Source organism: Triturus cristatus, chromosome 7 (assembly GCF_964204655.1).
Source record: "Triturus cristatus chromosome 7, aTriCri1.1, whole genome shotgun sequence".
Classification (NCBI taxonomy): Eukaryota; Metazoa; Chordata; class Amphibia; order Caudata; family Salamandridae; genus Triturus; species Triturus cristatus.
The window spans coordinates 404,992,569-405,017,499 of record NC_140590.1 but is presented as its reverse complement, the minus strand read 5'-3'; the positions used below and the strand labels follow the sequence as shown (position 1 = coordinate 405,017,499).

The 24,931-nt window shown below is 45.1% G+C and overlaps 1 protein-coding gene across 1 annotated transcript in view; it reads left to right on the top strand.

Moving 5' to 3' along the window:
• TRIM28 (tripartite motif containing 28) overlaps positions 1-21,489 on the top strand; it is a 563,778-nt gene extending 542,289 nt beyond the window's left edge. The window contains exon 17 of the mRNA XM_085616663.1: positions 20,069-21,489. Coding sequence (XP_085472789.1) covers positions 20,069-20,311 — 243 coding nt within the window. The 3' untranslated portion in view covers positions 20,312-21,489. The remainder of the gene's footprint in view (positions 1-20,068) is intronic.
• Positions 21,490-24,931: the final 3,442 nt, after the last annotated feature.

Here is a 24,931-nt window from a genome sequence, read left to right as displayed (position 1 = left end):
CGAAAAGCAACATCTGGCACCGAAGAAAAAAACGTCATCGACCTCATCCACACTGACCGCTGCTCCCACATCGAAGCACTCGGCGTCGAAGGCTAGACCAGTTCCTCGGCACCGACAACACCCTCGGAGCCGACTAAAAAACACCGGCCGAAAGGCCCTGATACTTCCAAGCCAAAGACCTCGGAACCGAAAAAACAGCAACCGGTTCCAACTGATAAAGACACTTCAAAACTACACGGTTCCACGCCTAGAACCGCTACCGAGTCGGCGCCCAAAAAACTTACGGCACGGAAGCCCTCTGCTCCGAAGGATCTGTCTCCCACAGATGAACTGTTTTGCCCAGATCCTACCCAAAAGACTTTAATAAAGGATCCTAAGACTGGTCATTTAATGCTTAGCATCAAGAAAAGACCACTAGAAATGCCTGCGCCCGCACCGCCACCAAAGAAGATAGACTTTGCTACCTCTCCATTGCGGATTCCTTCTCCTCTTCTTCCTCCTCCTCTTCTTCCTCTTCCTCCTCCCCCACCACACCACTCTCCCACACCATCATCTACCCCAGTTGATGATGATGACAACCCCTCAGATGATGCAGGGAGAGGTGCGGACAATAAACCCCTTGGGGACCCAACTCCTACTGGCTCTTCTGACCCCTGGGATGATTACAGTGTCCCAGATGTCCCTTACACCCCACAAGATTATATTTATCCCTCCAGGTCTTTTTCCCCACAGAGGATAATATCTGATTCAACTAGCTCCTTCAAAGAGCTGCCCAATACCACGGGGTGGCCCTGAATACAGACCCAGTAGAGGAGGATTTTCTTATGGATACCTTTGATACCACACAAAGGTCCACCTCAACACTGCCCATGTTTAAAGGGGTCATTAAGCACGCACCAGAGATCTTTAAAGACCCCGTCAGGGCTCGGGTCATTAACCTAAGAATAGAAAAGAGATATACAACTGCCCCTACTGACCCAGTATACATTAAGGGCCCCGCACCACTAGACTTCCTAGTAGTCTCAAATGCCAGGAAGAGAGCGAATTCCCAAACGGCAGGTGATGCACCACCACCAGACAAGGAATCGGAACTCCTAGATACCTCTGGCAAACGCACAGCGTCCCAGGCAGCAAATATTTGGCGCATTGCTAACACCCAAGCGCTCCTAGCCAGGTATGACAGGGCACATTATGAGGAGCTTGAGTCCATAATGCAGCACCTCCATGACAAATATAAAAACCGGGCCAGTGAACTATTCCAAGAGGGTAAGACCATCACTAACACCTCCATCCGCTGTGCCCTAGACGCAGCAGATACTGCCTCAAGGGCAATCAACACCAGTGTCCTTTTGCGCAGACATGCCTGGTTACGTATATCAGGTTTTAAACCCGAAGTACAGAGTTCTATACTCAATTTGGCCACAATGTAGACGTATCCCTCTCAAAAATGAAGAAGGCTACAGACACCGCCAAATCTATGGGAGCCTTGCAATCGCAAGCTCCCTGACGTTCCTTTCGTTGCTCATCCTTTAGAAACACCCATCGAGGCTACTCCTCTGATAGCCCCTCCACCTCTTACAAAGCTCCCGCACAATCCACCTTTACTAGAGGTTACCAAAGGGGTGGTTACAGGGGGAATAACGGCAGAGGCAAAAACAACTCCTCCCGCTCTGCTTCCACACCTACCCCATAACTTCCCTCCACTTCCCCCGGACTATTCCACTCCAGTCGGGGGAAGACTCCACCAATTTCTCCCTGCCTGGATAAACATCACTTCAGAGAGGTGGGTCCGCGAAATCATTCAATCAGGCTACTGTCTCGAACTAACATCTACCCCCCCAAACATACCACCCAAACACTGTCCAATGTCACAAGAACATTTGTTACTATTAAAGCAGGAGGTAATCTCCCTCCTACAAAAAAGTGCAATAGAACCAGTTCCCCTGCACCAACAAAACAAGGGAGTCTACTCCTTCTATTTTCTCATACCAAAAAGGACAGAGATCTAAGCCCTATTTTATACCTCAGACCCCTAAACCTATACATACATTCAGACCACTTCCACATGGTCACACTTCAACAGGTCCTCCCTCTGCTTTCCCAAGGCGACTTCCTTGCTACTCTAGACCTCAAGGACACCTATTTCCACATTCCCATTCACAGCGCTCACAGAAAATACCTCAGATTCGTAGTGGACGGTCAGCACTATCAATTCAAAGTACTCCCATTTGGAGTCACCACAGCACCAAGAGTGTTTACCAAGTGCCTAGCAGTGGTTGCAGCACACCTAAGAAGACCACACATACAAGTCTTCCCATATCTAGACGACTGGCTTATAAAAGCCAAATCGTACAATCAGTGTGTACAACACACTCACGCCACTATTCAACAACTTCACGACCTGGGGTTCACAATAAACCACGCCAAGTTCCAGCTGCAACCGTCCCACACGCAACAATACCTCGGTGCCGCAATAGACACCTCAAGAGCGTTGCCCTACCTCAGTCCCGCCCGTATAGCGAGCATCCAAGCTCTTCTCACCTGATTCCAACCGCAACACTCTCTTCCAGCTCGAGTGTTCATGCAACTCATAAGGATGATGGCCTCTTGCATATTCATAGTGCCTCATGCAAGACTCCAGATGCGTCCTCCAAGAGTGCTTAGCACGCCAATGGAACCAGGCTCAAGGTCAGCTAACAGATCTGGTGTTGGTAGACGGTCATACCCATCGCTCTCTGCAGTGGTGGAACACCAAGAAACTTTCCAAACGGCAACCATTCCTCGAGCCAGTTCCTCAAATAGTCATGACAGCGGACGCATCGCTCTCCGGCTGGGGAGCTCACCTACTACATCACACCATGCAGGGCAGGTGGACACCTCAACAAAAGTTACTCCACATCAACCACTTGGAGTTACTAGCCATATTCCTAGCCTTAAAAGCATTTCAAAAACAAATATCAGGCAAGACTGTCTTAGTCCGCACCGACAACATAACAGCCATGTATTATATCCAAAAACAAGGCGGGACACACTCTCTGCAGCTCTTTCAGCTTGCACAGAGCATATTGAGGTGGGCTATACCACTGAACATTTTTCTCCTAACCCAACATGTCCCAGGAGTCCAACACAATAGCCGATCTCTTGAGCCGTCAAACAGAACAAATCCACGAGTGGGAACTTCATCCACAAGTTCTTCAACCGTTTTTTCAGATCTGGGGGCAACCACAGATAGACCGCTTCGCCACCCAAGAAAACGCCAAATGCCCAAACTTCGCCGCCAGGTATCCTCACCCATTGTCCAAAGGCAGTGCGATACGCTTTTCCACCTCTCCCACTCATTCCGCTAGTGGTGCGCAAACTACAACAACACTCATTAACGCTCATCCTAGTTGCTCCAACTTGGGCCAGACAGCCATGGTACACCACACTGCTGGAAATTCTCAGTAGTTATGCACCAAAAACTACACCTCTCTCCACGCCTCTTAACCCAGAACCATGGAGAGATCCAACACCCAGACCCAGCTCAGCTCAACCTAGAGATCTGGCTCCTGAAGTCCTAGAATTTGGTTACCTTAACCTTCCTCCTGACTGTATGAACGTCATCAAAGAAGCTAGACGGCCTACCACTAGAGTATGCTGTGCAGCCAAGTGGAAAAGATTCGTAGTATACTGCCATAACAACCACACTAATCCCCTAAATGTGTCTATCCAACACATCATAGGATACTTACTACACCTCCAAAGATGCGACCTAGCCTATACTTCTATCAGATTGCATCTTGCATATCTACAAAATAGACAGCATCTCTCACTTTTCAGGGTACCTGCCATAAAGGCCTTTATGGAAGGACTCAAGAGAATAATTCCCCCAGAGTACCACCTTCCCCTGTGTGGAATTTAAACATCGTTCTCACAAGACTAATGGGGCCTCCATTTGAACCTCTACATAAATGTGAGCTACAATTCTTAACATGGAAAACTGCTTTCCTCATAGCCATTACCTCTCTATGAAGAGTTAGTGAACTACAAGCACTAACCATTCAAGAACCCTTTCTCCAGATGCATCTTAATAAAGTTGTTCTCAGAACTAATCCTAAATTCCTCCCTAAAGTCATTTCTCCCTTCCACCTCAATCAATCTGTAGAGCTGCCTGTATTCTTCTCGCAGCCACAAACAGTCGCAGAAAGAGCTCTTGACACCTTAGATGTTAAAAGAGCACTACTATACTACATAGAGCGAACAAAACCCTTTCGTAAAACCAAACAACTATTCGTGTCTTTCTCACCACCACACAAAGGCAACCCCATATCTGGGATAGCTAGGTGGATTGTCAAATGCATACAAATTTGCTACCACAAAGCAAAACGTACATTATCTGTTCCTCCTAAAGCCCACTCTACACGAAAGATAGAGGCTTCAATGGCATTTTTAGGAAAAATTCCTTAAGATGATATCTGCAGAGCAGCTACATGGTCTACACAGCACACATTCACAAAACACTATTGTGTTGATGTGCAAACTAATCAGGCTAGTGTGGGCCAGGCTGTACTCAAAACACTATTTCAAACTACTGCAACAGATACTGGTGGTCGGCCCTAGGAGTGGATACTGCTTTACAATCTATGCACAGTGTGTAATCTGCAGCTCATATGCCTCGAACGGAATATGCTACTTACCAGTATCTATCTGTTCTTGGCACGTAGAGCTGCAGATCCACACACGCCTCCCAGGCTACCTTTATCTGTTCCAGTATTATCTTACTTAGATACACCACACATGGACATCTTTCCTGTTTCTTACTAAGCTCCATCATTTCCCTGCTGGCTAAAAACAATCTGAGGATGGAGCCGATGCCCATGCGCACTATGATCCAAAGGAGGAGTCCCATACCTCGTGACTTCCAAAGACTCCAAGACAAAAACAAGTGCAAACATCCGGGCCCAACACCAGATGGCGATCTATGCACAGTGTGTAGATCTGCAGCTCTACATGCCAAGAACAGATGCATACTGGTAAGTAGCATATTCCTTTGTAGCTTTTTCTCCACCACATAAGGGTAACCCCATCTCCAAATCTGGGATTGCTAGGTGGATAGTTAAATGTATCCAAATATGCTACCAAAAAGCTAAACGCACATTAACAGTTCCCCCTAGAGCGCATTCCACACGCAAACTAGGGGCTTCCATTGCATTCTTAGGGAACATTCCCTTAGAAGACATTTGTAAGGCAGCCACATGGTCTACAACACACACCTTCACTAAACGCTATTGTGTTGACGTACAAGCAAAGCAACAAGCTTCTGTGGGCCAAGCTGTCCTTAAAACGTTATTTCAAACTACTGCACAGGTGACCACTGCTAGGGGAGATACTGCTGTATAGTCTATGCTAGTGTGTGATCTCGGGCTCATATGCCTCGAACGGAATATGCTACTTACCAGTATGCATCTGTTCTTAGCATGTAGAGCTGCAGATCCACACACGCCCACCCTCCTCCTCCACCTGTATAGGTTCCAGTTCTATCTTACTTAGATATACACACATGGACATCTTCTACTAACTCCATTTCCCATCATGGTGAAAACAAATCTGAGAATGGAGTCGATGCCTATGCGCACTATCGTCCAAGGGAGGAGTCACCTATCTCGTGACTACAAAGACTTCTTCCAAGACAACAACAAGGTGCAAGCATCCGAGCCCAACACCAGATGGCAATCTACTATGCTAATGTGTGGCTCTGCAGCTCTACATGTCAAGAACAGATGCATACTGGTAAGTAGCATATTCCTCCCCTAACAAGCAGTGACTTGCAACCCCCTTATTACACACACACACACACACTCACTCACTCACTCACTCACTCACTCACTCACTCACTCACTCCCTCCCTGTTGGGGGAAGACTTCAACAATTTATCCCCATTTGACAGTCCATAACATCAGACAACTGGGTGATAAACATTTTCCGACATGGTTAATGCCTGGAGCTTACCACCAACCCACCCAAATATCCCACCTCGCACTCACAAACTCTTGTTAGAGCACCTACAGCTACACAAACAGGAAGTTCAATTTCAATTGACAAATGGAGCCATGGAACCAGTTGTTACAGTACCAAGGTTTAGGGGTTTACTCTCTGTACTTTCTAATCCCCAAAAAAGGTGGTTCTTTAAGACCGATTTTGGATCCAAGAGAGTTACACCGGTACATACAGAACATTTCCATATGGTAACGCTTTAACAAGTGCTTCCACTTCTACAGAAAGGCCATTTTATGTCCACACTAGACTTAAAAGATGCATACTTTCACATTCCAGTCCACCCAGCTCCTCGCAAATATCTTAGAATTGTGTTAGCAGGAAAACACTATCAGTTCAAAGTACTCCCATTCGGAGTAACTACTGCACCCAGGGTGTTCACAAAATGCCTAGCAGTAGTAATAGCGCATCGCAGAAGACAAGATTCAGGTCTTCCCATATGTAGATGATTGGCTTGTCAAATCAAACACACACCAAAAGTGCTTGCGACACACTCAGACTGCATTAGACCTACTTCACCAATTGTGTTTTATGGTCAATATGCAAAAGTCTTATCTTCAACCTACACAAATGCAGTCCTATCTGGGAGCGACTCTCAATACTCACACAGCTCTAGCCTCTCCCAATACATCCAGAATTCGAAATATTCAAACTCTGTTATTACAGTTTCAGGTCAACCAATATCTACCAGCCAAGATGTCATGCAACTGCTAGGAATGATGGCATCATGCATCGCAATAGTGCCTCTGGCAAGACGACACGTGTATCCCCTACAAAAGTGCTTAGCACATCAGTGGAATCAGTCACACGGTCTATTAACAGATCTTGTGTTGGTAGACAGCCGCACCCATCACTCTCTGCAGTGGTGGTACACACAACTTATCATAAGGGCGGCAATCCATTTACCCTGTTCCACAGATAGTGCTAACAGCAGATGCTTCTCTCAAAGGGTGGGGTGCCCATCTCCACAACTACACAATTCCGGGGCTCTGGGACAACAAGCACACACGTCTTCACATCAACTATCAAAGTTCTAGCATTGAAAGCCTTTCAGTCTCATCTCACAGCCAAAGTTGTCCTAATCCGCACAAACATGACAAAACCGGGGGGGGGGGGGGAAATCTCTAACACTGTCATGCCTCCGATCATTTGGCATTGGGCAATCCATCACAAAAATCACAAAATTCGTCTTCTGGGAGAACATCTCCCAGGAGTGAACAATCAAATTGCCGACCTCCTCAGCAGGAGGAGGCAACAAACACACGAGTGGTAACTTCATCGCCAAATTCTCAATCCATTCTTTAAAAAATGGGGAGTCCCACAAATTGATCCGTTCGCTACAGTGGACAACACAAAATACCCAAACTTCGCCTCCAGGTTCCCACATCCTCTATCCAAGGGCAATGCCCTATGGATGAATTGGTCAGGGATTTTTACCTGCCCTTTTCTGCCTCTTCCACTCCTTCCGTTTCTGGTTCGAAAGCTCAGTCAAACATCACTCACACTAATTTTAGTAGCTCCCACATGGGCTCGCCAACCATGGTTCACCACACTATTGGAGAGCAATCTGTGATTCCACATCAAAAGTTGTGTCTTAGTTCCAGCCTTCTCACTCAGAACCATGGAGGAGTCAGGCAGCCAGACCCCAAGGAGCTCAACTTGGCAATTTGGCTCCTGAAGTCAGAGTTTGGATACTAAATTTACCACCAGATTGTATGACCATTCTTAAAGAAGCAAGAAAGCCTTCCACCAGAGCTTGTTATGCAGCTAAAGACCTAAGTCTTTGGGTTCTGGGGGGAGTATGGTTGCAAAGCAACAGAAAATGTAATCCCCCAGATGCTTCTCTACAAAACATTCTTATCTTTTGCATCCACAGCAAGCTGGTCTAGCCTACACATCTATTCGATTGCACCTTGCAGCAGTAGCCGCATATTTGCAAAACAGACAGCATACATCTTTGTTCAAATTTCCAGTAATTAAAGCCTTTATGGAAGGCTTAAAGAGAGTAATTCCACCTAGAACACCTCTGGCGCCAGTTTGGAATCTCAACATTGTGCTTACAAGACTCATGGGTCCACCTTTTGAACCATTACTCAATTGTCCTTTACAGTTCATTTCATGGAAGGTTGCCTTCCTCATTGCTACCACTTCATTAAGGAGAGTTGGTGAGCTACAGGCATTAACCTTGGAAGAACCCTTCTTTCAACTCCATAAAGATAGGGTAGTTCTTCGCACCAATCCAAAGTTCCCTCCTAAAGTAGTTTCTGCTTTTCATCTTAACCAATCAGTTGCGTTACCTGTGTTCTTCCCTCAACCTGATTCAGTAGCAGAAAGAGCTCATCACGCACTTGATGTCAGAAGAGCGCTATTGTACTATATTGAAAGGACAAAGGATTTTCGCAAAACAAAGCATCCACCTCGCAAGGGCAATCCTATCTCTAAATCTGGCATTTCCAAATGGATCATCAAATGCATTCAGACTTGCTATGCTAAAGCTAAAAGAACTTTATCTATACCTCCTGAAGCGCATTCCACTCGCAAAATAGGAGCAACTATTGCCTTTTTAGGCAACATTCCAAAACTGACATCTGTAAAGCAGCAACATGTTCCACACCACACATATTAACCAAACACTATTGTGTGGATGTGTTAGCACGTCAACAAGCCAATGTAGGCCAAGCTGTGCTAAAGACACTTTTTCAGACAACTGCAACATCTACTGGTTAGCCACCGCTTTGGGAGAATACTGCTATATCTTCTATGCAAAGCATGTGTATCTACCGAACACATGCCTTGAACGGATTATGCTACTTACCCAGTAAGCATCTGTTCTTGGCATGTAGGGCTCTAGATTCACATGCACCCTCCAACCTCCCTGGGCACCTGTAGTTGTTGCAGTTCTCATCATATATATTACGTACGCATGGACATCTCTGTACTACACTCACTCCATTCTCACCCTCTTACAGGAAAACAATCTAACAATGGAGTCAGAGCCCATGTGCACTATCACTGAAAGGAGGAGTCACCTTACCTTGACTGGAAAGACTTCTTTGAAGAAAAACAACTTTAAAACATCTGGACCCAAAACTAGGTGGCAGGAGTATGCAAAGCGTGTGAATCTACAGCCCCACATGCCATGAACCGATGCTTACTGGGTAATTAGCATAATCCTTTCTAGTAGCGATCACATCCCCAAGGTGTTAGTGAGCTCCAGGCTTTAACGTTGGAAGAACCTTTCTTTCAAGTTCATAGATCTAGGGTTGTCCTTCATGGCAACCCTAAAAAAAAATCCAAGGTGGTCTCTTCTTTCCAACTTCACCATCTATAGAACTTTTAGTTTTCTTTCCACAACCTGACTCAGTTGCAGAAAGGGATCTTCATACCTTAGATGTCAAACGAGCCTTAATGTACTATATAAATAGAACAAAACGATTTAGAAAAACCAAGCAACTGTTTTTTCTGAACCACATAAAGGAAAGACCTTATTGAAATCACGTATATCCAGATGCGTAGTTAAGTGCATTCAAACCTGTTGCACAAAAGCTAAGAGTTTTGCCTGTTCCTCCTAGGGTCCATTCCACCAAAGAAAGGGCCATCCTTGGCCTTTCTTTGATACATCCAATTAACTGACCGCAGCTACTTGGTCAACACCACATACTTTCACAAAGCACTACTGCTTAGACCCATTTGCCCACCAACAAGCGAATGTTGGTCAGGCTTTACTACGTACCCTTTTTCAGGCTTCTGCAAAATGCACAGGCTAGCCATTGCTTGAGGGAAGACTGCTTTACAATCTACGCCACACATGCCTCGAACAAAAAAATGTGACACACCCTGTAAGCATCTGTTCATGGCATGTAGTGCTGTGGATTCAAACGCACCCACCCTCTTCCCCGGACACCTCTGGCTGTTTGAAGTTATTACTTTCTACTTCCTTTGCATGGCCATTCTCTCTTTGCTGTGTCGCTCTGCTCCATTCATCCTCATTCGTTGTGCAGAAAAACAATCTTAAAAGTGAAGTGATGACCATGCGCATTGCAAGCAAGAGGTGGTCACCCTACCTTGTGACAAATTCTTCGAAGAACACAACTTGCACACATCCAAGCCCAACACCAAAAGGCAGGAGTATGCATAGCACTGAATCTACAGCCCTACATGCCACGAAGAATGGCATACAGGGCAAGTAACATTTTCCTTCTTTCCATTTATCTAGCAGTGTTTTTATTTTACTTTTTTCCACTGGTTAAGTGAATGCAAAGCAATGCACACATAACAAAAGATTACTTTGCTTTAAAGTCTGTAGAAGTAGCATGAAAGTACTATTAAGGAAACGCCCTTTTGTCTGCCTTTCCTTCTGTTTTACAAATGCAGGTATTTAATTTGATATCATAGGGTCGCAAAATGTAATGAGACCTACGTAATTATGCATCTGTAAAATGTGTAGAGTGGTTGATATTGGTTTACATAAAGCCATTCAATCATGAATCAAACAAACAATATATGCTTTACAGTAGTAAAGTTGTTTTCCTTAAAGACATTGCTTTATATTTCCCTCTAATTTTTCCTTCCACAAATTATAAAAAAACTAAAAACTTTCAATTTATCTGCATTATTAGCTGTTTTTGTCACTTTTCTCCTGGCTGACTGAGCACGGAGGGCTTGTAAACGCTATTTTCACCGCACATTTCAGTATTTGTAAAGAGTGATACTTAATCTTAACTTTGTGCATATAACCATCGTCTGCTATTTAATGAATATCACAGTGGAATTCAAAAGTCCTACATAACCTTGCTGCATAATTTGGTTCTTCCTTAACACATAATTCTGGTAGCCATAAGAATGGTTAAGCTCTGCTTTCCGAACAGTAAATAGAATGATAAAATCCATATATCACAGAAAATCATGAAATATTTTTCATATTTGATGGATCCCTGTGAATTACGCATTTTTATACCATTTACATTTTGTGCAATAAAAGTACAGAAACTTGTTATACTTATGATCACTTTAAAAAAAAATTACAGTACATTTGCTTGCATTACTTTCTTCATGCATTGCAGGAACCAACCTATCTGATAGACATCCAGCAGCAGATTCCTTATCTTAGAATCCGCCCAAGGTGTCAGACTGGATCTGGAAATTTTTTCAACAGTACCTCTTCACGTTGGTAGAGAGCTTCTAGTGACTCAGCAGCGACGTAGTCTGCCGAATGCCGTCAGTAGAGTCCATATAAGCGCTCCACCAACGCGCTGATGTCCGTTCCTTCTTATCCGTGCTAGCAACATGGATCCGCTCCACAGTTCCTCCAGCCGTTTTTCGGCCTATTTGATGTTTTTTCGTCAATGGTGCAGTGTGCCTTTTTCTACCCTTCAGTTTCCTCGTGGTTCAAGCCTTGTAAGTGCTTTGGACGACAAATGTCCACCATGGACCCTCACTTGGTTTGTATGTGGTGTCTGGGTGAGCGCTATGACTCCGACAATTGCAACTCCTGTTGCCAGCTCCAACTGAAAGCACCCAGGGAACGTCGTATGAAGCTCCTTGCGGTGCAAATGTCACTGTCATTGAAGTCTTCTTGGCGTCCTCGGTCCCCTACGTGCACTACGGACCGACCAAGTTTCCTTGCTAGGAGCCATTCCTGTGGGCATCTTTCTTCTTCGACATCCAGAGGTAAGTCTTGGCGTCAGCAGTCGAAGTCGCAGCGCCTCCAGCCTTCGTTGCCTACTGCCAGTCCCCCGCTCTTCTGTGGAAGTGTCAGGTCATGTGTCTGCCCCGTGTCTCCCCACCTATCCTGGGGCCAGGAATTCTTTGACCCAGATGAGACAAGATTCTCAATCTCTTCATTCTATGCTTGGGTTGTCATCTCCCTCTGAAGGGGCCCATGGGCCCCAAGGAAGTGCATGGGATAGTGTATGACCCTGCCGGCAGGTTCTCCCCCCGGCTTCAGGTTGGCCGCCTGTGTCTGTCACCTTAGTGACGCTGGTGCACAGCCCGTCGAGACTCCCACCTTTAGCTCCTGTTCTGCGGACTCCACTGTCGGGCTCTTGTCTGCCAGCTCCCAAAGTGGTGCAGTCAACACCGATCGTTGCTCCTTACGATGTCGAGGCATTGCCACCTTGGCGTGCGATGGTACGCCTATGGAGCCATCGGTCTCAGACTCCCTTCCTCTGTTTTTTTCTTCTGAGGACCATGTTTGTGGAAGTGCTACAGATGGTGTGGTGTCCCCTTCCCATTTTGGACCCGGTTCCACCCCGTATGCAATTTAGCTTGTTACTTGATTAAGTGACGCCGATGGCTTAGAATCTTCTCCAGCCTCCTGTCTCCTCCTGGTTCGGCTACAGAAGCGAGTTCCGCTCTGGTGGACATGCTCCATTGAGTTTTGTTCAACTGGATTTAAAACTTCCATCTTTGGTAGAATCAACAGACCCTTTTATTGGCGTTCTACATCCTGCCAATCCAACATTGCACTCATATTTCCTTATAATGGCTGTCTATATCCTGTTCGGTGCTTTGGGCTAAAAGTGAAACGGGGCTCCTTGTTGATCACTCTATTTCTCACGTGTATCGCCTGGCCCTGGGAAATCCCTCCAATCTCCTTAGACACCCCTCTACTAAGAGCTTTGTGGTTCAGACTGCTTTAGCCACCCACAATATTGATTTTATTCCGTCCTGTCCCTCCAGAAAGAGAGGCCAGGAAATGTGACCATTGCGATAGACATATTTTCTTTTCTTCCAGCACTGCCCTGCACTTTCTGAACACTTTTGTCCTCGCCTGCTTCTCCCACACCTTGCGGGACACAGTGGAACACCTCTTGCCCTCGCTTCAGGAAGAAGCCCGGACGCTCTTGTTCCCCTGGTACCAGATGGGCAAGAAGCTGCCACTCTTAGCATCCGCTGTGGTATGGATACCATTGATTCTATTGTTCGGGCTCCACCCTCTGCTCTACGTCGGCATGCATGGTTGCGTAGTTCCAGGTTTTCGGAGACTGTTCAAACTACTTTAATTGACCTGCCTTTTGATAGCGCCTCCCTTTTTGGTGCGCATGCCGACTCTGCCCTTGCTGGTTCAGAGATAGTCATTATGGTGTGGAGTCTTAACTCTGTTTTTGTAATAGGGTTGTTGAGGACAATTTGTTTCCTCTTGTTTTGACTAATATCCACCTTGATAGTGTGGGGTACTTCTGTCCGTTCCAGGGTTACACCCGGTGTGGTGGCCCTGATTTCTGCAGGTAATTTAATTCTCATGTATGCTGTCAGTGATATGTTTTTTTTCCAGCCATTAGGAACACATCTTGCTTTGCGGTCCCGTTGGATTCTGTTCTTGCAGATTCTTTTTGATTCTTGATTTTTCTTACCCGAGTACGTACTCTGTGGCGGGTATTCTGTTAATGTTGTGCAGATGCACAATAGCCTTGTTCCAGTTCTCTGGGACCTTATTTTGTATGCCTTAAATGCATTTTGTGAGATATTTATGCACTTAGTGTCCCCGATAGGGACTTTGACTTCATTCTTCTCTGTCCCTTGTTTCCATATGGGTGATACTGGTTCCACAGGTAGTCACACTCTTTGGCCTGGTTAACTTTCGTTCCAGTCTTCGACCTTCTTCGGTGTGGACCTTCTGTTTGTTCTGTGTTGGGACACATGGATTTTATCCTACACATTTGTATTACTATTGGTTCTGGCCTAGGTTCCATGATTCCACCTCCCTAATGCCCTTGTGATGCATCTTTTTGGTGTATTATTTCGAATTGCGCCTGCCGACTGCTTTCTGTTTGAAGGCCCATTTCTACTTTATTGTGCTCCTGATGCTGTATATCTTGAGCAGTCTGGTATTCTTGTATGTGTTTATGCCGTTTCGGTGTTCTACCTACCTACTTTGGTTACGGCTGCTGCTGTTGCCTCCTACGGGTTTTTAATACATATCTGCCATCGCACCTGTGGGGTAATAGTTGTGTCTGCTGTTTTCAGATCTCCTTATTTCAGAAGAGGCTGAGAGGCCTTTGTAGCGTCCTTTTTCTATGCTAGAGGTTCCATTTAACCACCTTCTTTGGTGGGGGTATTTCATTACTTTTTCGTGGGGCATATCCGATCTTTTCTGAAGTTTTCATGAAGCATTGGTCAGGTTTCTTACCTGTTTCTCCTCCTTCCACAAGTTAGACAATGTCAACTATCTGTTGCTCTTAGTTTCTGCCAGCCCTTCGTTTCACCCTTCTTCTTTGTTCCCTTCTTCTTTTCCTTCATGATCCACATGCTGTTTATTCTTTTCTTCTCCTTCTACCGCCTGCTGGTGTCCTTTCTCAGTCAGTGACATTAGTTCTTGGCTGGTTTTCCTGTAGTGGGCAATGCTTTCCACTTCCTACTCTTATGTGGCAGTGTGTTGCGGTTTCCTAGCATTCTCTTTCGGTCTCCACCTCAGTTACTGTCAAACTCTTATTTTATGACGGTATGGTGTATTATCTCTGTCCTTCCTTGATTACCTCTGTTCCTGGAGTATCCTTCGTTCCTCCACTTTCCGTCCTCCCGCTCACTGGCAGTGGACGTGGGTCAACTTCCGAGGAGTGGATATACCTTTGCTGTACCCTGTATGACTTGTGTCTCTACGGAAATTCGTGTGTTTTGATAAGCATATTTATCCTTATATACATTTATCTTTGTATGTCTTTGCAGGTATATGCTTATCTCTTGAATGGATCTCTTTTAGATGTCTTTTATTTCAGTAATAAATGTGTGTTTTGCACACATTGGTCATCTGGCCTTCTATACAGTGTACGTCGCTGCATTTTACCTACACCCTACTTGGTGACCTGGCTCAACCTTCTTGGTTGTACTTGTCTGTTTCCTTCCTTTTCCTCAATGATCCTCTCCTTTACATAATTATGGAGGATGCCTTGTATATCTATAAAAGTTCTCAGCATAAGAGCGGTTTCTTTCTACCGTTATTGTTTTTCTAGCAACGCTCTACAGCATTCATTATTTCTCTTTTCTCCATTATTTTATGATTGGAGATTTTTTTTCTCGAAGTCTCAGTTTCCTCTGGGTGCTTATTAGGTCTCGCCTGGCGAACGCAGCGAGATTTATTGTTGCTGACTTGCCTCGGAAGTGGGACAGGAGATGGGCACGCGGAGGCTTTGGTGGATTAGAGTTGTTGTACGCGCACGTACAGCCACGCGGTGTGCACATCTCCTGTCCCCCGGACATCCCATGTGCACCCGCAGCATCTCTTCTCGCGCTCCCTCCCCCCTTTCACTTTCGCGAGCGAGACTCACCTCTCTGCTGTTCTGTCCCCGCGTGAACACAGCGCGTGCATGGCACACTTTCTCCTGCATTAAAAGGCATACAATAAATAAGACGCCCGAGAGAAGACGCTCTGCCTGGGTCGCCGCCCATTACCTTATGTGGTGCTGCCTCCCCCCAACGCCGAAGTGCCTTCCAGGCTGCCCCCATTGCGTCTCCCCACCACCAACCCCTCTCTGCCGCACCTCCAGAGAACCTGCACACATCCAACTGGACCTGCCCTTGAGCCAGACTTGCAAGGCGGCCTGGACCGTTCTCAGGCCGCGGCTCTCTGCCAAACTCAGCCTGTGTGCGGACCTCTATCCAGCCCAAACCCCTAATCTGTCCAAGATCACAGCATGCGCAGCCTCGCCAATCTACCCCACCGTGCGCGACTCTGCCGATTGGCCGCCATAACCCCTGCCAAAGTGCTGCCCGGCCACTTTGCGCCTGGACCCGCAGCCAAAAGTAGACATGCACCCCCTGCCCCAACACGGGGAGCACCCCAGGACCGCCAGAAACCCCAATCCCCGTCCACCTGCATCCGCCCAGTGCTAAGCCCGTTCCTGCACTCACCACAACGTGGGGGGGTGCTGCATCGGAGCCCCGCCCTGGATTCTCTCAGGACAGCCAGAAACCCGAAGCAACGACCACCAGCATCCGGGTAAGGGGGGGGGGGGGGGGGGGGGAGAGTTGTCCCAACCTGCGGCTCCAGAAACAACAGGAGCGGAATCCTCGCTGTCTGCCCCCGCCGGCGCCCATCTCCTGTCCCCCGGACATCCCATGTGCACCCGCAGCATCTCTTCTCGCGCTCCCTCCCCCCTTTCACTTTTGCGAGCAAGGCTCACCTCTCTGCTGTTCTGTCCCCGCGTGAACACGGCTGCTGTTCTGTCCCCGCATGAACACGGCGCGCGCATGGCACACTTTCACTTTCTCCTGCATTAAAAGGCATACAATAAATAAGACGCCCGAGAGAAGACGCTCTGCCTGGGTCGCCGCCCATTACCTTACGTGGTGCTGCCTCCTCCCAACGCCGAAGTGCCTTCCAGGCTGCCCCCGTTGCGTCTCCCCCACCACCAACCCCTCTCTGCCGCACCTCCAGAGAACCTGCCCACCTCCAACTGGACCTGCCCTTCAGCCAGACGTGCAAGGCGGCCTGGACCGTTCTCAGGCCGCGGCTCTCTGCCAAACTCAGCCTGTGTGCGGACCTCTATCCAGCCCAAACCCCTAATCTGTCCAAGATCACAGCATGCGCACCAAACCCCTAATCTGTCCAAGATCACAGCATGCACTGCCTCGCCAATCTACCTCACCGTGCGCAACTCCGCCGATTGGCCGCCATAACCCCTGCCAAAGTGCTTCCCGGCCACCTCGCGCCCAGACTCGCAGCCAAAAGAAGACATGCGCCCCCTGCCCCAACACGGGGAGCACCCCAGGACCGCCAGACACCCCAAGCCCCGTCCACCTGAGCCCGTCCCTGCACTCACCACAACGCGGGGGGTGCTGCATCGGAGCCCCGCCCTGGATCCTCTCAGGCCCGCCAGAAACCCGAAGCAGCGACCACCAGCATCCGGGTAAGGGGGGGGGGGGGGGGAGAGTTGTCCCAACCTGCGGCTTCAGGAACAAAGGGAGCGGAATCCTCGCTGTCAGCCCCCGCCGGCACCCATATCAGAGCCCACCCAAGGACAGTGCCGTCCACCTCCAGGCACGAGGCGCGATCCCGCCCCCCCCCCCAAGTCCTCCGCCTCCCCTCCTCCCTACCCCACGCAACCACCATGCGCTCCTGCTCCAAACCCCCACGCCTCCTGTGCCCTCTGCTTCCCCCACCACCGCTCGCTCCCATTGGTGTCCGGGGTGACTGTGGGGGCAAACCTCCTGTACCACATTGTTGCAGCCATGGCCGAAAACATTTAATTTTTAAATGTAATTATTATATTGTAAAGGTATAGAAATTATTCATCATTGACCCGGGAGTGCTCAACAAGAAGTGATAGCATGGTGCAAAAAACATGATATGGCGACAAGTGTGGATACAAATAAAAACAAGACTCAAGAGAAAATTCCAGGTGGATGAGGTCTTGTGATCCTAATTGTAATACAGTAGAGTGTTTCAGTGCTAAGGTCCTCATCGGGACAGTTTATAAAGAAGAGCACTCCACAGCATGCTGGGTAGTCTAATTCAAGAACCGTCATGAAGCAACAAGCACTCACCGGAAACCCAACACAGTAGTAATCATCCACGGAGTATTGTGGAGATATTGACAGGGGTGGTCTTGTTTGTATTGGTCACCCTGCAGGGCTTTAATCATTGAGAAAAGACATGCACAGCATTATTACAATTTTATATCCAAATAGAATTAATCTGCTGACCACCTTGAGGAAACTGAAACTTGAGTCAGCGGTCGCGGAAGCCAGGAAATAAAGTAGCAGTGAACAAATTTGAATTTAACCCACCTTCCTGCTGAGCTTAGTGCAGAGAAGGGCCTAAGAGGTTAAAAGTGAAGGAACACTTGTTGAAGTTGGTCAGAGTGCAGAATTCTCAGGAGTCAGCTGTGGAAATACAAATGAAATGGTCATAGTGACTCTGTAACCCTAGAATTAAAATGTTGATTAATAATTCCTTCTTGATACTTTTTCCTCTGGGTTACTTCTAGTGAATTGTCAGAAAGAACTACTGAAACCTCAATAATTGTCCTTTTGTAACAAGAGGCTCGACTTTACTCCCCAGACTATTTCCATCTTTAAAATAATTTGTTAGAAAATTATTAATTGAGGTTACCAATTATGAGACCTGCTATTTCGAAACTGACAAACTCTCTTTAATGTTCTATGCTGAAGGCGAACCGTATTTGACTCTTCAAAACTGAATGAGGTATCCATTGCTTCGGGTTCACAAGTTTTCAGTGACCTTAAATGCCTGCATAATTCTTTGATCCTTTGGATTTTGCTACTTATTTATATTAAGATACTGTCCTCTTAGAAAATGAAGGCTTTATTAATAAAAAGGGAAAGCTAGATGAACCATGCTAAAACCCCATTAAATAACTATTAACAAGCATTAACAAGCATTTGCAGTGCAATAGGTCTCGTATTATAAAAGTGTGAGCAGTTGGCATTGCTAATAATAATGCAACACTAGCTATTGGCTGTGTAAATGTTAATGGCATTTATTTATGTGTTTGCTTTATAAAATAGATTTAAAAAGGCATTGTCATGAACAATGCCAATAGCTTAAACTTTTGCAAATGCGAGACCTATTACATTGCAAATGCTTGTTATTTGTTGTATGTGTTTGCTGCAGCTGAGCATGCTGTGTATGCTCCTTCCTTTTGGTTTTGAGCCTGGACTCTATGGACTATTGTCCTTGGTCCCTTTGCATTCTCCAATCTTAGGTTGCATTCCTTTTTGGGGCTACCTGTTTTACTGGTTCTTAACTGTGTTTCTAACCGTCTTAAACCTTTCTACTCCCTACGGGCTTCTCAGAGATGAAACTTTTCGGTTGAAAGTCTTTGCTTCACCTATAATTTTTCATATAGCATGGTCCCTTTATATCTCCGGACCGGCTTCTCCTATTTGGGGATCTTTGGTCAGGTCAGTTCGCAGCCCCACCTCCAAGGATGGTATTGCTTGGGCATCTGATTCTAAGATAAGGAATCTGCAGCTAGATGTCTGGATCAGATGAGCAAGTCACCTACCATCGGTAACATCTTATCTGGTAGAGACAGGATCTAGCCACAGATTCCTTATCAACCAATCCATCTTTCCCACTCTGCAAACTGATCCCGTCTTTGCATTCTACCACAGTTCTTTCAATCTGTACTTGTTGATGAAAGGTTTTTCCCTTTTTGGCAAGTGGCTCTGCGTTGTTGGCAGGGAAATAGTCGCAAAAGAAACTGACATCAGCGTGTCAGGGTGAGCTTATATGGACTGCGTTGGCATCACATTCAGGATACCACGTCGCTGCAAAGTCGCTCGACACCCTCTACCGACACGCAAAGGTACTGCTGAAAAGATTTCCGGATCCAGCCTGGAGTCTGGGGAGGATTGTAAGATAAGGAATCTGCAGCTAGATCCTATCTCTTCCAGATAAGGCGTTACCAGAGGTAAGTAACTTGCTCACTTTGTGCAATGTGCATATTATATAGAAAATTTGGTAACAATCTCAAAGTATAATTATGCCTCCGTCTTAAATAATTTAAAGTACAGTGTTTCACATTCCGGTCAAACTATTGCCTACACCAAACTTAAGTGAACTTAGTAAATGCATTCTGTACGCAGCACTTTGAACAAAAAAACATGTTGCCACATGCCCTCCACTTTGTTTCAGAACAATTGTAATACTGTTAATAAAAATCACTTTCCATTACCAACTGGTGAGACCGATTGGCTTTCCCAACGCTTGTTTGCTTGCTTTGTGATCCGATGAGTAATTGATGAGTTTTTGAAAAAGTGTGCATATTTGTGAAAAAACTAATTTTTCCTCACCCACCACCCCGTTTCTGCTCTTCTTTTTGGCTTCACTGTCACCAGAGTACTAGCTGTTGACGGCTTCACTTTCTGACTTGCTGTATCTTAATTCCCCATTGGAAAGTTCAGGAATGGGGCTCACTGTGTGTATATATACACCACAGGGCCTCCTGGGCAGACCCAGTGACGCAACCTAATCTGATTTTCAAATTGTAATTCCTTGGTAAAATTGAAATCACTTACCTATGTAAAATTGCAGTAGACTTAAATGTGATGTGTTTATTCTTCTCGTTAGGACAAGGAACTAGTTCAATCACTCATCGGCCTTCAGTCTTTTTTTGAGACCAAACTCAGCAGTTTGTTTGCAGACCCGAAGATCTTGTCTGTGATTGGTGAGGTCATGTCTGAAGATCAGCACAGCGAAAGCAGCGGCCTTACTCACCGAAGCTCCCCTACTCACCGAAGCTCCCCAGTCAGCACAACTAGTGATGCTCCAGCTCCAAAACCACTTGGAGAGGATGATCTTGCAAGCACTTAAAAAGCAAAATTACATTTCATTTGACTTTTCTGACATTAAAGTAGAACATTTTCATTATTTGATTAAAACTGTACAATAGGATTTTATGTCAGTTCCTTCCTTTGTGTCTTTGAGAGAAACTGCTTTCAGGAGTCTTATATTGTAGCAAATCTATGCTTGGCTCTCGAATCGACTTGTTGGACACTGGCCACCCATGGCTTGTTTAACCACCTCTCCAACCCCAGAGAAGTGAAGACACGAGAGTCTTTGACAAAAGGCCCCCTTTCAGTATGTTTGCAACTTCTACAGCCAAATATACCATCCAGCACAGTTTGCTCATCTCTTCCTTCTATTTAATCGTGAAAAACAGGCATAAGGAATCCTTAAATGCTCGTGAGGCAGTTCGAACTGCCTTTTGAGTTTCTAATGATGTAACCTCATCTAGCTGTATTCTGTTAACTGTTTTTTCAACATAGATCTGTATATATATATATTAAGGCTTTCCAGGCTCTGTGCTTAACCACAAGAATATTCTCTTTAAAGAATATTCGCGCAGGGCTTACACCATAAATTGTTTTTAAAAAAATAGTGAGGCATGATCTGTTTTGTGACTACTGTTCTTTGAAATTTTGTTTTCAACAGTTAATTTGTAGTTCAGGGTCAGTAGAGCAATATATGACCAACGTTCTTGAACAGTATCTTGCCAATGCAACCGATTAACGTTTGAAATATACAATATCTACTGTTTCAGTTCTTGTTCCTGAAGATAGTGTCGATCTGCATTGGCTAACCAGTGGACAGTTTTGCCTTTGAGTCTATCTTCATACTCAAGAGCAAAACACCCCATAAACAAAAGCATTGTCCAGCATTGAAGACCTGTTCATGCTGAATTGTTTTGTAATGGATTTTAATTGCTAGGACATAATTTGTTTCCAATCTTTGCTAGATAATGAGCAGGTCTTGCAATCAAACCATTGTCCCTTTGATGTCTTTTGCCTTCCCCCACCTGCTGACTGACAGGAGCTAATGTATCTTTTTTTTAATTTTTATTTTTACAAAAACTACAGGAGTAAGTTGAATCAAAAACGTCAATGAAGATCTTGAATTGGTGTTGGTGCAACTATTTTAGATTACGGATGATGTGCTTCTCTAGTAAAAAATAAAAAAATAGGACTAATAAAAGATACTTTTCTACCATCTTACTGCCATGTGGTGCTTGTGTTCAGCAAAGTACATACAAGAATACTACAACATTCCTCATTCAGTAGCGAATGAGCAAGCAGCCTTCGCTTTGCTGACTGCATGGCCGGGGTTTCGCTATCACATGATAGCAGTCACTTTTACATTCACAAGTATGAGGGAAGCTGGTATTTGTCACTGCATGCTTTTTTTGGGGTGATAAGTAAAATGAGATAGTGTGTGCTGTTTGCCAGGCATCCCATTTCTACTTGCTCTTAGATAAGAAATAGATGTCAAATAACCGTAAGTTATTGAACCCTCTGTTCCCTTCCTACTCTTGCTGTGTTAAAAAATGTGTGTTACTTGGTGATAGTGCACGTTTCAAATCTTTATATTTTAAGATGTTTTGAGCACATTCTGATTTACTCTGTGAAGTGTGTGCTTGGTCATTAATCACCCTGTGCATACTTAGAACGGTACACTTTGGTTATTAATATGAATGCAAATCGAATGTGTCCTAATTTGTTATAGTTGTAATTCATTAGCAGTACCTCCGTGATGATATATCCATCAGTGGGGTAGCTAATAAATGCATATCTGACTGAAATTCACAAAAAGATGCATTTTGTTGCATACTGCAGCTACATAACTAAATACTCCAAATTACCCTCCCTTCAAAATGCCCATTTTTGCGCATTGGTAATATTGGTGTACAATCCTAAACCATTCCATTACATGCCATCCCCTTGTGTACCTTTGCCTCATATACCCCCTCAGTAGTTCTTCTGAGAAGAATGTTACTTCAAATAGCAATATATTCTCCCCTTGATGTAAATATAACTTTAGTCAGTATGTCTCCACCCTGCTCCAAAAAGAACAAATCTGGTCATTTCAAAAGAAGAGGTGAGGGGGAGGGGTTATGGTTGGTTTTGCTGGTAGAATTCAAACATCATAAATGTTCTTGGGGTAACATCAAAAAACTATTGAGCTTATGATTAATGTATTATAGGGACCAGGAAAACCCTCAAATGGCAGCTTTGCTTTTATATTCTACAAGTGTGTACACAAATCCAGAAGAGTCGCGCAGCAAGATAAGCGGCCTTAATGTAAATACGACTCTTTGAATTGGATGTAAACTCAGGAACTGTTGTTGTCCAGCACTTAGTCATTATGCCGCTCAGTGTTTAAAAGCTTCAGTTAGTTGGTTTGAGACTATCTAGTGGCAGATGAGGTGGAGGTTATAGATTCTGTTTTATGTTTTTTAAGCTTAAGAATCGCATATGGTTTTAAGCGCTTCAGGTTGTTGCATTCTTGATGCTCGGTTGTAAGCTTAGCACTTCTGCTGATCTCCTTAGCAGAACTTAATACCATTAATGCTGTTTTATCCGGGACAGTTTTCAGTGACCCGAGGCATGATTCTCATATCCGCGCATAGAAAGGTTCTTGAAATGTTTTCAGTCATCACCAGCTTATAACCCTTCTCAATCTTCTAATACATTCATACTTCCTGGATTGTCCGTTGTATACATGTTCTTCACTACTTCCTGAATTATTTCCTGGGTACAGCATTAGGGGAATTCAAATCTTGAAATGTTAGTTTTGTATGTAGATTAAAATCTATAAACACCATGTTGAACTTTTTAACCAATTGATCATCGAACGTTAACCCCTTCGCTGCCAGGCCTTTTCCCCCTCCTGTGCCACGCCCTTTTTTGGCTATTTGGGGTAGTGCACGCTGAGGCCCCTGTAACTTTTTGACCACATAAGTTATCCACGCCAAATTTGCATCCTTTTCTTCCAGCATCATGGGGATTCTAAAGGTACTCAGGGTTTCTGCATTCCCCTGGAGGGGTCACAGAAATGAGCCAAAATACAGCAAAATGTAGGTTTTTTTGGGGAAAAACGGGCTGCAAATGAAAGCATCTGGGTTTTTCCCTGCAAATGTTATCAAAAAAGGGTTTGTGGGGCTGAAATCCCCATTTTCCCAGCTTTTAGGGGATACCAGACTTTTGTCAGAAACCCAACATTTTTTACACAGTTTTGGCATTTTTCTGGGACATAGCCTATTTTTGCTATTTTTTGTGCTTTCGACCTCCTTCCAGTTAATGGTAGAAATGGGTACAAAAGCAATAATGGATCCTGGAAAGCTATACATTTAGGAGAAGTAGACAAAATTCTGAATTCAGGAAGGGGTCATTTGTGTAGATCCATCAAGGTTTCTTTATAGAAACTAACAGTTAAATATAGGATAAATTGAAAATTTGTGGAAAAAAATGCCTTTTCTGTCAACGTTTTCACCTGTAACTTCTTCTAATTATGACAGCTCTTTGAAAGCAATATACCGTTACATCCGCTGGACATTACTGGTTGTGGGGATATATAGGACTTGTAGGTTCACCAAGAACCCGACGAACCCAGAGCCAAAAACTGAGCAGCAGCTTGCAATGGTTTTTTATTATGTACTGGGTATATAGTAATTATTCTGTAAAAATGTGTACATGGAAATGTATGAAAGACACCTATGTATTTCTGAAATGGGAACAAAATATAGAGTTTAGAAACAGTAGATATTTGCACATTTCCGAAATTGGGAATACTCATACTAGCATGAGAATTATCAGTCATTTTTTAGAATGACTTCTTTTTTACACAATGTCTTTCATTTGGAAGGCAGAAATGAATCGCAAGTCAATAGGTAATAACAGTTCCTTTACAAATCTGAATTACCCGAAGTCCCCCGATAAAAATGGTACCTCACTTGTATGAGTAGGCATATTGCCCGCGACAGGAAATGGCGCAAAACGCAACATGGACACACCTCAATTTCACTGTGAAAAATGACCCTTTTTTGGCAAAGTGCCTAGCTGTAGTTTTTGAACCATAGCTCTGCCGGCACCTAGGGAAACCTACTAAACCCACACATTTCTGAAAACTAGACACCCAGGGGATTCCAGGGAGGTATGGCTTACGTTTTGGACCCTTGCCTGTCGCGGGTACTTGGGCCTCCCACTCGAGTGAGGCACAGTTTTTATCGGGAGACCCAGGGGAACGCTGGGAGGTAGGAAATTTGTGTCAGCCCGGTGATGCCACAACTTTCCCACACAAAAATGTGTGAAAAAAATGATTTTTTCAGCTAAATTTGAGGTTTGCAGGGCATTCTGGGTAAGGAAACGTTGGGGGATCCACGCAAGCCATACCTCCCTGGAATCCCCCGGGTGTCTAGTTTTCAGAAATGTGTGGGTTTGGTAGGTTTCCCTAGATAGCCGCCAAGCCCTGGGCCAAAAACTCACGTTACCCCCTTTGCAAAACCAGGTTGTTTTGTGATAAGTAATTTTGATGTCTCTTCAATTGGTTTTGGGCCCTTGCCTGACGCGGGCACTAGGCCTACCCACGCAAGTGAGGTACCATTTTTCTCTGAAGACTTTGGGGAACACGGGGTGGGTGGAATTTTGTGGACCCACA